The 13,120-nt window shown below is 49.6% G+C and overlaps 1 protein-coding gene across 6 annotated transcripts in view; it reads left to right on the top strand.

Moving 5' to 3' along the window:
• Nucleotides 1–13,120, top strand: part of XPO5 (exportin 5) — a 41,518-nt gene that overhangs the window by 15,442 nt on the left and 12,956 nt on the right. For all 6 annotated transcript variants that reach the window (XM_074989726.1, XM_074989723.1, XM_074989724.1 and 3 more), the window contains 8 exons: nt 74–115; nt 732–821; nt 2,696–2,895; nt 3,705–3,804; nt 4,795–4,976; nt 10,873–10,973; nt 11,854–11,950; nt 12,454–12,590. In XM_074989726.1, coding sequence (XP_074845827.1) covers nt 74–115; nt 732–821; nt 2,696–2,895; nt 3,705–3,804; nt 4,795–4,976; nt 10,873–10,973; nt 11,854–11,950; nt 12,454–12,590 — 949 coding nt within the window. The remainder of the gene's footprint in view (nt 1–73; nt 116–731; nt 822–2,695; nt 2,896–3,704; nt 3,805–4,794; nt 4,977–10,872; nt 10,974–11,853; nt 11,951–12,453; nt 12,591–13,120) is intronic.

The following is a 13,120-nucleotide window of genomic DNA, read 5'->3' as shown; positions in this document are numbered from 1 at the left end:
CTGGCTTGGTGAAGTCACACCAATATCCTGTGTCGAGTGTTGTCAAGTGACCGACTCTTCCCTTGTCCCACAGCTATTCAGCTCCGTCACTTTCGAAGTTATAGAAGAGAGTAAGGTAAGTCCATCCTCCTTGTCCACAGTGTGCTGTAGTACTTGGATCAGGTGTGTCTTACCTGAGGAGTACATTGATACCTGAAATAAGGTCTAAAATTGGGCTGCAGTTAACTTCTAAATTGGGACTGTCCTTAAATCTTCTTTTCACTGACTTAGCCAATAAGCCTTGGCTGATGGAAGTTTAGGAGACTTTTAGGGTGAAATTCACACATACACACTTTCTCCCCTGAAACAGTCCAGCATATAGAGTATTTGTGCAGCAGACCTCTACTTGACAGGGAATTTGATTAGATGCTACGCATATCCTTCAGTGATTGGCATGTATGTGGCTGTGGTTGGTGTTGATATGGCTCCTACTCCTGGGTACATATGGGAGCCAAAATGGTAGATGAAAACCAGTTGCATTCTCGTCCCAAGAACTGAACTGGAGCCCAGAGGCTTAGCCTTGCAGTGACTTCTCTGGGAGGTGGCCATGAACTGAACTTGTGGACTGCACGAATTGAAGTGTCCATTTCCCCTAGTTTTCACAGCTCAGAAAACTACATTGGAGTTGGCTCTTGGGGAGACCATGGGTCCGTGTGGGTTTTGTAACTTGATCCTGAATTTTGTTGGTACAGGCCCCCAGAACTCGGGCAGTGAAGAATGTGAGAAGACATGCATGCTCCTCAATCATAAAGATGTGTCGGGACTACCCCCAGCTTGTCCTGGTATGTATGTGCAACTCTGGTCCAAGGTGCCCATACCTTCCCAGCCCCCTGCATCTTCAGCTGTATTCCTTGGAATTGAGGGTTTCAGTTTTTGTGCATCAATCCTGTTTTTACTCAAAGACGACTCTCCCTATTTTTCGTTCTAATGTGACTGTAGAGCAGAGAGATTTCTGATGCACAGATCAAGACTAAATTGCTTTGCTTCCTCAGTTCTGGAGTAATAGTTCTTTTTTTTTTTTTTTTTTAAACTATATTGCAATAGCAGCCAGAGGCTCTGATTGGGACCTGGACCCTATTGTAGTGGGCCCAGTATAGATCTACAGGAAGGCATATTCCCTGCCCAATAATTTACAATCCAAGATGCTGATCAACATCTAAAATGCAAATTCACTTCCAGCAACATTTCCAATGTAGCACTATCTCCAGCTCTGAAGAAGTGGGTCTGCCCCATGAAAGCTCATCACCTAATAAATTGTTTTGATAGTCTTTAAAGTGCTACATGACTGCTGTTTTGGTTTTTGTTTTGTTAGGATACAGACTAACATGGCCACCTCTCTGTTACTGTCTAAAATGGGGGAAGAGACTATTTAAGCCTATAACATTTTATAGGCATATTTGCTCTATTGTATTTATTGTAATATCAGTTATCCCCTTGGTTGAAACCATTCACTCTTGAGCTCTGAGATGTTGCTTCAGAAGTGAGCCAGGAGGAGGGGTGTGTGTTTCAGGCCAGGGGAAGTAGAAGGGAATCTAAACACTGGTCACTCTTTCTGTGTGATCCACCAGGCCAATCTCTTCTACTAGCTTTGCTGAATCAGAGATTGCTGCAACAAACTCTGTTGCAGTTTTGGGCTCTTGGCTCCAGCAGCACTGGCATGTGATTACTAAGAGAACTGGGGAGCTGTAGTTTGAGGGGCATTGTGGTGTTGGCCTGTGTAAGGGAGGGAGCTGTTAAGGCCTGAAGGATAGTGGATGGTATTGTGCCCCTCTTGAGGATCCCTTCAGTTGCTGGAGGCGTAGCAGCTGTCACTCACTTTGTGGTTACAGATTAGTCTCCGTGTTGTGCCAAAACACAAGCTGCTGCTTTGAAGGTGCTAATCGGGGTTGTTTAGGATTCCAGCTTGTATTTCAGTACAACTGCCAAGAAAGAGTGGGTTTGTCATCATCCATCCCAAAGGTAGCGAACGTTCCTTGAGGCTTCTACAAGCCTCTGTGCTTGTTCCTTGATGCTTGACTTATGAATAGAGTGGACAAGTGAAAACAGAGCCACTGCAGTGAGGACAGACCACTTGCTTGTACAGTCAGGTTTATCTGATTAGACTGAATGATGGGAGCGGAGAGATGGAAAGTCCTGAACTCTGACATTTGAATGCCCAGAGACCAGCCACTTGCCATCCATGCATCTGATGAAGGGGGTCTTTGCCCACAAAAGCTTATGCTCCTATAAATCTTTTCATTTATAAGGTGCCACTGGAGTCCTTGTTGTTTCTGCCATGCATGAAGGACTAGAGCATTTGGCATTTAAGCCATGAAGAAATGAGGCAGCCTGCTGAAGCCGCAGTGTCTACGCAGCTCTCAAACATTATTTGTCATGGACAGTGTGGAGGTCATTGGAGTACCCAGGGAGAAAGGGAGATAGATGGGCAGGACAGAAATGAGACTCATGCTTAAGAAAGAAGTTTGGAAGATGAGGCCGTGGAGGTTAACACTCAAGAGGGACAGGGAAGATTAGAACCAGCCCCACCCAGCTATTTCCTGCATCTTACGTGTGGGAATACAGTGCACACCCATAGTTTCTTTCTCCCAAAAGTGAGTGCAACAGCCCAAGTCAGGCCAAGTGGGTGAGTGACATTCTGCTTGGGGCTTTGTTCCAGCCTAACTTCGAGATGTTGTACAACCATGTGAAGCAGCTGCTGTCCAACGAGCTGCTCCTGACACAGATGGAGAAGTGTGCCCTCATGGAAGCCCTCGTCCTCATCAGCAACCAGTTCAAGGACTACCAGCGGCAGAAGGTTTTCCTGGAGGAGCTCCTGGCTCCCGTTGCCAACCTGTGGCTCTCTGAAGAGATGCAGAGGTACAGACTCCACATTAACCATTCCTGTGCTAGAGCAAAAGAGAATGCAGAGATTCTCAGGTTGGCACATGGCTCCCTAGAGAATGTGTGCACCGGAGGTGCATGGCTTTGTGCCTTGTGGCCTCCTGTGTTTTTTGGCCCTTGTCTGATTCCCAGCTGATTAGCCAGGAGGTGGAAAGGCTGCTCGGTGAGGTATATATCTGAACAGCATGTGCTGAGAGCTGAGAAGGGGTGTGAGGCTACAGCCCTCTTCAAACACCTGGCAAAAAGGGAGTTAAAATACCATTTGCTGACCTCTGGGAGAAGCCCTGTCAGTAAAGCTGCTATCCTCTGCCAGCCCCTGGCAAAGCTGCTATCCAGCAGTTCAGCAGCAGAATTGTTAAGCTGTGGAAGATGCTAAAGAGTTTCTCTGGAAAATTCCTTAGCTGAATGGAAAGAGGTGCCAGGCTAAGGTGATGGGTGGGGGGGGGTGCATTTTGCATGGGGATATTTGGAGGGGATTGTTGGCTTCTTTAGTTCTGGGCCAAGTTAGCAGAGCTCAATGCAAAGAATACAGCTCAAGGAGTCACCCTGTTGAGATCTCTGGTCACTTGGCATTGATGAGGCCTTGGGAACAGGAAGGGGGTCAGTTTTATTAAACTTGAAGTTCAGGGCAGCTGCCTCCAAGTGTCACCTTGAATTCATCTTTAAGATAATTTGACGGATTGTAGTGAATGAAATTTTGCCTGTCTGTGCTGGGACAGCATTTATTACAGGTGAAGTTCTGCAGTGCTCTGATTATCTCAGGTTTGGCTTTTTCTGCCCCTCAGAGTCCTGTCGGATCCTGACGCTTTCATCTCGTACGTGGGGGCTGACAACAAAATCACTGATCCCATCTTGGAAGATCCCAGTGGCCTGAACCGCTCGAGAGTGAGTGTCAATTACTGGGGAGACACGGTCTTTGGAGAGTGGCAAGTAATTCATCCACATCCTTCGTGCACTCATCTGTTCTGCCTCTTGGATAGGGCCTTTTGCAAGACCCGTCTTAAACATGTGCCTTTTGTTGGACCCAGATCACTGCATCGCTCATGCTGCAGAATGGCGGATGGCTTCTGGCGCTAGCTCAGTGGACATGGGTCACGTAAGAGAAGCAGGGTCATGTCTCCTGTTCCCCTATCCCTGTGTGGCATATAGAATCTTATACCCTGCAGGGCAGAGGACTTCCTATTCCTCACATGGTATTTCATAAGCGTTTATGTCTGGTACACCTCAGGCTCTTTTTGAAGCAGTCTGTTTGGTGGATGCGTTTGGGTTAAGGTTGGATGGTTTGGGTAATGTGGTGCAGTGAATTGCAGTTCCCAGGTGAAGCACTCTGGAAAGCGTGAGCCTGCGTGGCATGGAGCGTAACTCAGATACGTGCCAGGAACTGGTGTGGTATGAGCTGCTATCTGCAGGATGTCCTCACTACAGACTGGTAGCTGCTGCATATAGGGTTATGGCAGAGGTGGAAATGCCGACGGTAGGGCTTTGCTGGTGGTGGACAGATGCTAGTGCAGTTTTAGGCAGGAACGGGGAGTTTTTAGTCAGTCTACGATGTGTGCAGAAGAGGAGACGATGACTTGGAAACATTTTGTTTTAGAGGGCGCCCTGCGTGATGACTGGGACTCAGCAAGACCTTCTGTATAGAGACTGTCCAGTAATAACCTCCTGTGCTGTTCATGCATGTCGAGGGGTTATTGCAAAACCTGGACAGGATCAGAATGAGCACATTCCCCTGAGACCGCCCCAACCTCAGGGTTGGGCAAGTGGAGTGCCATCCCAGGAGACAGGCTGGGGGAGAGAGTCCCCTCTGGTCTTCTGTTACTTTTCCTTGCGTCCTTGCTAAGAGGAGTTCTCTCCATGTCTTTTGTTTTGCTGTAGATAAGCTTTTGCGTGTACACCATTCTGGGAGTTGTGAAACGGGCTCGTTGGCCCGCTGCCCTGGAAGAGGCTAAGGCCGGAGGATTTGTGATCGGGTTCATGCCCAGCGGCAATCCGATCTACCGTAACCCCTGCACTGAGCAGGTCCTGAAACTTCTCGACAACTTGATCGCTCTCATAAGGTGGGTCGAGTTGACGTGATACCAGTTGTGCTGACTAAACAGACTCCCAAGGTGAACCTGCAGTGTATGTTGTGTGCTCTGAGTGTGTTCTCCCATTGAAGCCAACGGGAGCACAGGCTTGGGCACTTGCAGCAGTGCTGTTCCCAGCTGTTCTCAGTGGGGAATGGGACAGAGGATACCGAGCCTTCTCTACGCTCACAGCCCTGGCCAGGAGATTGCATGAAAGCCAGAGGGAGTCAAGCTGGGGTTGCCTCCCGCACCTCAACTTTGACCTGGAAATATGTCCAACCTAGAGCTACCTCCGCGCCTAACCAAGCTTTTTTCAACTAACCTCTCTGCTCTGCCTGCAGCCCCCACCAGGCCACCTCTCCAGTCACCACCAGAGCAGGGCCTGCTCTCATGGCATCCAGTGGGAGTTTGCTCTGTTCTCTCTCCAGTACTAAGTTGAGCTTTGATTTGCTGAGTGTGAATTCTGGCTGCCGGAAGCATGACCTGCCATTGAAATGAATGGGAGCTCAGGCTAAAGCTCTTTCTGTGCCCAGCAGTGCTGCCTTTCAGTCTCTACTCTGAGAGCCTGCATGGCATGTCTGCAGATTGGCCAGGCTAGAGGTGAGATGAAGCTTGTTCAGGTTGGGGTGGGACGAGTCATTCTGAATCGTGCAGTTCCCTCCCCCTGCAGTGCAGTGTTAGGAGAGTGACAGCTCTCTGACCTACCCTGGGTGGAGTCTCAGTGACTGGAGGCATCACTGTGCTCTCAGCCTTGTGCTGGCCAGTGATGCGTGTAGCATGAGACAGTTTCTCCTTCGTGTTCTCCTGCTGGGGCTGGGTGGTGAGTGGCTGGTAAGAACCGTGTTTAATCACCACACAGCTTTTCTGCATCAGCTCTGTGAGGGTGAGGACCATGTTAAGCCACTGCCTAGCAAGGTGTTTACAAAATGTATCCGTGACTGATGCAGGACAATGCTGCTGCCATTGTGAAGACTGGGGTGGGGTTGGTGCATATGGTTTTGGCCCCTCAAGCAAATTCCCCTTTCCAAGGTGTAGGGTGGGCACTAGCCTGTTGTCAGTGTTGAGCTATTCAGTTGCTATTGATGCAACAGGACCTGTCGCAGGAGATGAGATTTGTCCTTGTGAAGTTGGAGATCCCTTGTGGGGGAGGTCAGTTCTTGTATGCAAATTACGGGCTCTCTGGGCAGGGACGGTCTCATGCTGAATCTCCTGGGTGCTGAGCATTTCATCAGCATGTTTATGTGGCATTGTACTTGCGAAAGCCCCCAAACCAGTGGCCAAGTGAGCATTCCCACTCCATGTAGTAGGGTGATGGTGGAGGCTGAGTGATCTGTGCCTCCACAGTCATTGCACTGCCAATACCTAGCTAATCCTACGGAAAGGCTTTAGGATGCCTGTATGACAAGCCAAGGTGACTGAATTCCCCCCTTGTATGTCAGCTAGCTCCCACTGTACTGTTTTTAATAAAGAAGCAGGAGCTCCAGGACTACTGCTTAACAGAAATGGGCCTAGACCGTGCTCTGTTGCTAGGCTCCTTCTCCAACACTGTGGAAATGCCTCTTCTGCTGTTGTCGGGGGTACTGCTGCACCAGTGTTACCATTAAGACTTTTCTGTGGAACACTGATGGGATTGCTGGTTTCAGGCATGTCTGAGAACTAAATCATAACATTGGAGTGGCCTGCACTTGAGCCCCAAAAATACTCTTCCTTTCCCAATGGAGTTCCCCAGGCTGGTGAGCCACTTGGAAGAACTAAATGGTTAAGGTATTGAAAGTGACCAGCCCCTTGTCTTGCCCCTGGCTGGGTGTGGGAGGTGAGATCCACCTCTGTATAGGTGCCCCAGCTGCAGGATTCAGGGATTTCTCTGTGGTTGCTCTAGATTTGCAAAATTGGTGTACATACGTGGCATTGGCTTTGCCAGAAAATAATAATGCTTGTGTTGTGCTTCTCTCTGGAGTTGTTTCTTCTGTCTCAGAATGTGTTTCTCCTGCACTCATTTCCTAGGCCTGTGGTTCGCAAACTGGGTCATGACCCCATTTTAGTGGGGTGGCCATTAGACTTGCTGAGATCCAGGGCTGAAGTTGCAGCCTGAGCTCCACCTCCATCAGGGACAGCGGGGCTCGGGCTACAGCCTCCTCACCCCCCATCGGGGGCATTGGGGTCAGGCTGCAGTCCCCTTTCCCTCCATCCAGGGCTGCAGGGCTTGGGCTCCGACATCCCCTCCAACGGTGTCACATGGTAATTTAAGTATTGTCAGAAGGGTGGTCATAGTGCAGTGAAGTTGGAGAACCCCTGTCCCAAGGATCCCATTAATGTGGACAGCGTGAAGGGCTGTGAGCTCAGGAGAGGATTGTGTGGGTGTGAGGCGGTACAGTGCAAGGGCAGAATGTGGCTGCCTGGAGTGATGATTCATGATCTGGACAATAGCTGCTTTTTGTTGGGACTGATCATTAGTCATAGCACTGTGCTAACAGGCCAACCATCTGGGAGAATCAGCCAGCTCCTGTATGGTTAATATGCCCCCAAGGAGCAGGGAATTATGCTCGGGGCTGGGAGCTCTTGCAGGATGTGCTGGCTCACTTGAGAGTGACTGGATTAGCAGGAGGCAGCTACACAAATTTTCCTGAGCAGCTGGGTTGAACTGTAAGTAAAGAAGCCCCAGTGAAGTGGGAGTACTCTCCAGCGTAAAACATTGTATTTACATCTCACTGGTGTTCTTGTCTGGTCCTTTGTGCCGTATATGGGAATAGAAGCTGTGAAAACATAGTAATCTTAAGGTCTGTGCTAAGGTAAGTAGTGCATGGAATAGCTTCTCAGTCTTGGCCATGACCTCAGGGAGATGGCCAGTGACCTGATAGGAGAAATAGTAGGTGACACCTCTGAGGCAGTCCATGTGCATGTTGAGGGGCCTAGATAGTGTAATGTGACCTCAGCTGGCCACTTCTTTTGTGTCTGACCTAACTTGCCTTGTCTTGGTGATTGTGTGAGTATTTGTTGAATGGGCTTGAAATTGCTCCATTAACTACTTGTCACTTGCAGCTTGTTGGCCAATAGTTTCCATTGTCCTGTGTGATATTTCAGTTTATCCAGCTGCTTTTGGTTATCTTTGTTTCCAGCCTGCCTTTGACCCTGAATAATGGTGCCTCTTGGCCTTGGACATGATCTCTGCTTTTGGAGAAAGGGGAGTTTGCTGGTGTCAGCAGATGCACAAACTGACCTAGCATCATCTAGGACTGGGCTCTATGTATGTTGCATTAGAAGTAGACCAGACAGGCTTCTCCTGTGCCCTGCACTGCCTCAGGGTTCCTTCTGAATCCATCTTGACAAGATGCTGTTTTTACACGCGCGCGCGCGCGCTCTGGGGAACTCACTTTTTTACAGCATGGATTTCTGGGGGGCTTTGCAAGGCACACCGTCTAGCCTAGAAGACTCAATCACTCAGGCCTGGAAAGACTGGCTGCCTGCCTGTCAGACAGAGCTGTGTCTGTTTCTCTGAAAATACAACCCCATACACTGCTGTATCCTTTCCCTGGGTCCTTCCTTTCTGTATTATCAGCCTATCAATTGGGAATGTCAGTTTTCTATGTTCAGTGCTGAATTCCTCTAAAGTCTCTCTGCCCTCTCCACTGTGCTCAGTGCTCACAGGTACGGCTGAGAATATTGGTCTTGCCAGAGGCAGATGGTGGATGTGCTCTCAAGGGGAGCAGCAGATCAGCTCCTTATGTAACCTCAGTTACTGTTGTAGCTGTCCTGAGCAATTAGCCAGGGGACAGTCGTCTTTATCTGACTGAGCATCTGCTCATGCCTCTGCCTGTGATCTACCAGAGGTCAGACTAGATGCTTTCATGGTCCCTTCTGGGGTTGAATTCTGGCTTATGCAACTTTACTATCAATTTAAGAAAATGTCCTAAGATAGGACCCAAGACAGAGACCCACGAGCTGTGATCCTCACAGGACTGGCTGGACAACAGCTGTGGTCACAGCATGAAATGTTCCAGAGCCTCCCCTAGCTCCATAATCATGAGTTTGGAATGCTGTGCTCAGGCTCAGTCAGAGCCCACCCATCTCCCTTTGCTCCAGCTGTTGTTAATACAAAACGGGCTGGAGATACATGCAGAGTGACAGCTTAAAGATGGTGAAGCTCTTCTGGCTGATGTGCTGCATGGCATTTCATAAGTGGTTCTATGTGAGCCTTTGAATAGGGTACATAACACTGTCTGAGCCTATAGGGCGGCGTTTCCTTCTTTTGGTGGTAGGAGCTGAGACTTTGTCTGTACAAACACTTAACTTTGCATCAAGCTCTGGTATAAATCTCCCTACCCGCCTAATAGCCTGCCACACGCCAAATGACTTCTGCCTGGCAGTAAAAGTTCCAGGGTGCCTTTTGATCTTTTTCAAATTGAGTGAGATAAAAACACACCAGGGAACTTTTTGCGCAAAACAACTGGGTAAGTAGTGCACAGTGGGCTACTGAAGCATAGATTTACATGCCAGCTTCCGTGGACTGACTTCCATGTAGACAGGCCTGGATTCCCCTTTCAAAGAAGTAAAAGCAGTCTTGGCCCCCTTTCCGCCCCACTGCATGGTGTTAGAAGCCTACCCCAGGCGAGTGGTTAGTCAGAGTAGATTGTGTAGACTTTCATTGACTTCCTTTGCTCCCTGGAGCAGTGTAGTAGTCAGTAATGCTTACGCTTAAAATATTTTCACCAGTATCTGTCTTAGCGCTCACTGAATGGAGTGGGATGGTTCACACCTTAGAGCTGTTATTGTTTCAGGCTCTCTGCAAACTCCGAGAGAGATTGCTGCATCTTTTGTACTTGGATCACCCCTTTTGGGAGGGTTTCTTCATGACCCCAGCCGTGTTTTTTTTTTAGAAAATAATGAAAGCTGAGACTCTGGAGAACAATTGAGCTTTGTCTGTGCCCCCTGCCCCCAGCTAGTCCTTCATGCCCCCAAGAGGAGCGCGCCCCCAACTTTGGGCAACGCTGCTCTAGAGGGAGATACTGAGTTGCCCTTGATCACCTCTAGCAGCAGGTACAATGGCATTGCAGTTTTGGAGGAGGCTGTTGGGCCGTTGGGCAGCAGGATTTATGCTGTGTGCAGCTGTCGACACCCAGAGTGGCGGTCTGAGGTCTCAAAGGAGTGAGGTAGGTGAGAGAGACACCCACTGCTGAGACAAGCTCTGAGAGTCACTATGGCTAGTGAGGGGCCCTTTTAGGCCCTGGATGGCAAAGAACCACCCACCCTTGGCTGAAGTGGGGCCATCACAGAGAGCTGAGAGTGAGTCGCTATTTCCTGGGTATGCACAACTCTCTCCTGCTGGATGCATGGTCCAGGGGGCATGTGTCTCTGCCACACTGCCACTTGTAACATGTACACTAGGCAGTTGTGCTCCCTAGAGTTCCTCCAGTGCCGCCTGCCACTCTGGGGACTGTGACCCATCCCCAAGGTGCAGCGTGTGTATTTTGGAGCCGGGACAGCCTCTACCAGGCCATCGGGTGCAGAAGATCCTACTGAAAACAGAATTCATGTCTGGGGGGGTTTTAAAGGTATTCTCTGGCTGTGCTGGCCAAGCTAACGAGCTGTTGCCAGTGTCCACTGGAGAATTGTTGGGAATCTTTGCTGCCAGCGTTCGCAAAGGGTGGAAATGTCCAGGGACCACAGCTGGGAACTCCAGGGCAGGAGGTGGAGTCTCTCCATGTCTCTGAAGGATGAGCTTCCCTGATGTTTTCTCAGGTGGAGAAGGGGGATCCCATGCACAAGTGCTTGGTCTCACCTTCCTCAGCTGCAGAGGAGCTGTTGACAGGCTGAAGGTGGAGGATCCCACTGCAAAGCAGCAAAGGAGCCTGATTTGCATGAGCATAAACCACTCACACTTCTCTTTCAGGACCCACAACAATCTCTATATGCCAGAGATGGTGACTAAGCTGGGAGAGACATTTGCCAAGGCTTTAGACATGCTGGAAGTGGAGAAGAATGCCATCCTAGGTAAAGACAGCCAGCTCCTCTTCAGAGCAAGACGTGTAGGCAGCCTTACCTGGGTGGGGCACTTAGCATTTAATATTAGCAGTTGAAGCTGAGCAGGTTCATTTGCTTTCAGTCATTATAAGTAGGTTTTCAGAACCTCATCCGATGGATGTGAATGTATCAGACATGGGAATAAACGAAGTGTTCTGAGTAACCAGGCAAGGATGGTCCTATCGCTAAGGCACTGGCCTGGAACTCAGGGAGATCAGGATTCAGTTTCTAACTCTCCTACAGATGATCTGTGGCCTCCATCAAGTCACTTTATCTTGTGCTGCTGGTCCTCATAGGTAACGGGGTAAGGCTTTCTTCAGGCTGAAAGCTCTTCTGGCAGGGCCTGTCTCTTCCTACGTGTTACAGCACTTAAGATACTGGGGCCCTGCTGGGACTCTAGAAGCTACCATGGTACTAGCAACGTACAGCCAGTGAGTCTGGCCAGCCCCTGGGACAGCAGGTGACAATTAAAGAGCCCACAAGGGATGTTGTCAGAGGGTTTGCAGAACTTGGCAGTTTTCTGGCCTACACTGAAAGGCTGGCTCTGTTAGCCTGTACAGAGCTATAAAAGGGGAGGTGTTGCTGTTGGAAGTTGCATATGCTTTTGTGTTATTTCTCTAAGCATAGAGAGCTAGTACATCCATATCATGGGTACATCCAGTGTGAGTTTAGCCATTGCCCAGATAAAGGGTTCTGTCGGTTGTGGTATTCATCCCATAAGTGGTCTGGCCGGCTCCTCGCCTTGCAGCTTGCTTCCATATAATCTCACTGAGCACCTCACTCTGCACCCTCCCAGCAGCCAGGCCTGGCTGAATTGGGGCTGATACATTTGCTTTTTCTCTCCCTGCAGGTCTCCCTCAGCCTCTGCTGGAGCTGTATGACTGTCCTGTTTACAAAACCATCTTAGAAAGGATGCAGGGCTTCTTCTGCACCCTCTATGACAATTGGTAAGCTCTCCCACATGCAGTCACTGAGTGGCTGTAATCTGGAGTGCACCATCCTGGGAAGGGACTGGCACTCTGACTTCAGCTAGCAGCCATGGCTTTCCATTTGCCAACACTATGGTTTTCCAAAGACCTGAGTGACTGTGAGCAGTGAAGTATTGCCTAGAGCTTCTGTAACCGACCAAACGTACCCAGAGTGCAGCTGCCACGTTAGCAACACAGGCTGGTGGGTCTCCTGATGACCCTTCCACTGCCAGCTCTGACCTAGTTTGCTGCTTTTGCCCCATTTCAGGGTTAGTAACATCAGCACTTTGAAATGCTTGGTGCTTAGGTACGTCAGGGGTGGGCCCAATGCATGTGCTTGAGAGGTATCCCACAGTGAAACTTCCTGTGGGCTTTACATAGCCACAGAGTGAATGCTTCTCCAGAGTGGAGCCCTTCCAGTCTTTGCTACCATGGGCAGCATCATGTTGATTGTGCACTTATTACCTGGCTTTTCGTTGTAGTTTCCACATCTTGGGAAATGCTGGTCCATCAATGCAGCAAGATTTCTACACTGTTGAAGGCCTTGCCAGCCAATTCCTCAACTCCGCCTTCGTTAACCTCAATAACATTCCCGACTACAGGCTGCGCCCCATGCTTCGTATCCTTTGGCTGTGGCTGAAGCCAGCCTAACAACCGCTATAGAGTGTGGCACAGGGCTCCCTTTCCAAGCCTGATCTGGCTTCACTCTCCCTCTTCTTCTCCTAGGGTGAGCCAGGGAAGGGGGCAGAGAAGGTAGATCAAGCTAAATGCTTGCTTCTGCCTCTCTTACGTGGCAGCAAAGACTGTCCCACTGCACACAGAAAGGCACTGCACAGATGGTGCATGCAAAGAAGTTACTTGGCACTGGGCAGCTGCAGGAAGGAGGGCATCTCTGACAGCGTCCCCCTACAGTGACCTTTGGGGAGCTAGATTTCTCAGCAGGTTGGAAGCAGCGTAAGCTGCTAACTGGTTCTAATGCGCTGTGTGAAATTAGCTGGGGCACCCAGTTCAATTCCCAGGCACAGGTCCTTCTGGGCAGTCTCAGTAGAGTGGCCTTCACACACACAGGGAAGGTGAGTTAGACACACCTGCTGCACCATTCTCTGTGCAGGTCCTGCCCTGACTTCAAAGGCTGATAACATGTCTGGT

This window comes from Carettochelys insculpta, chromosome 3, assembly GCF_033958435.1.
Source record: "Carettochelys insculpta isolate YL-2023 chromosome 3, ASM3395843v1, whole genome shotgun sequence".
Taxonomy (NCBI): domain Eukaryota; kingdom Metazoa; phylum Chordata; order Testudines; family Carettochelyidae; genus Carettochelys; species Carettochelys insculpta.
This window is presented reverse-complemented; position numbering and strand designations above follow the sequence as displayed.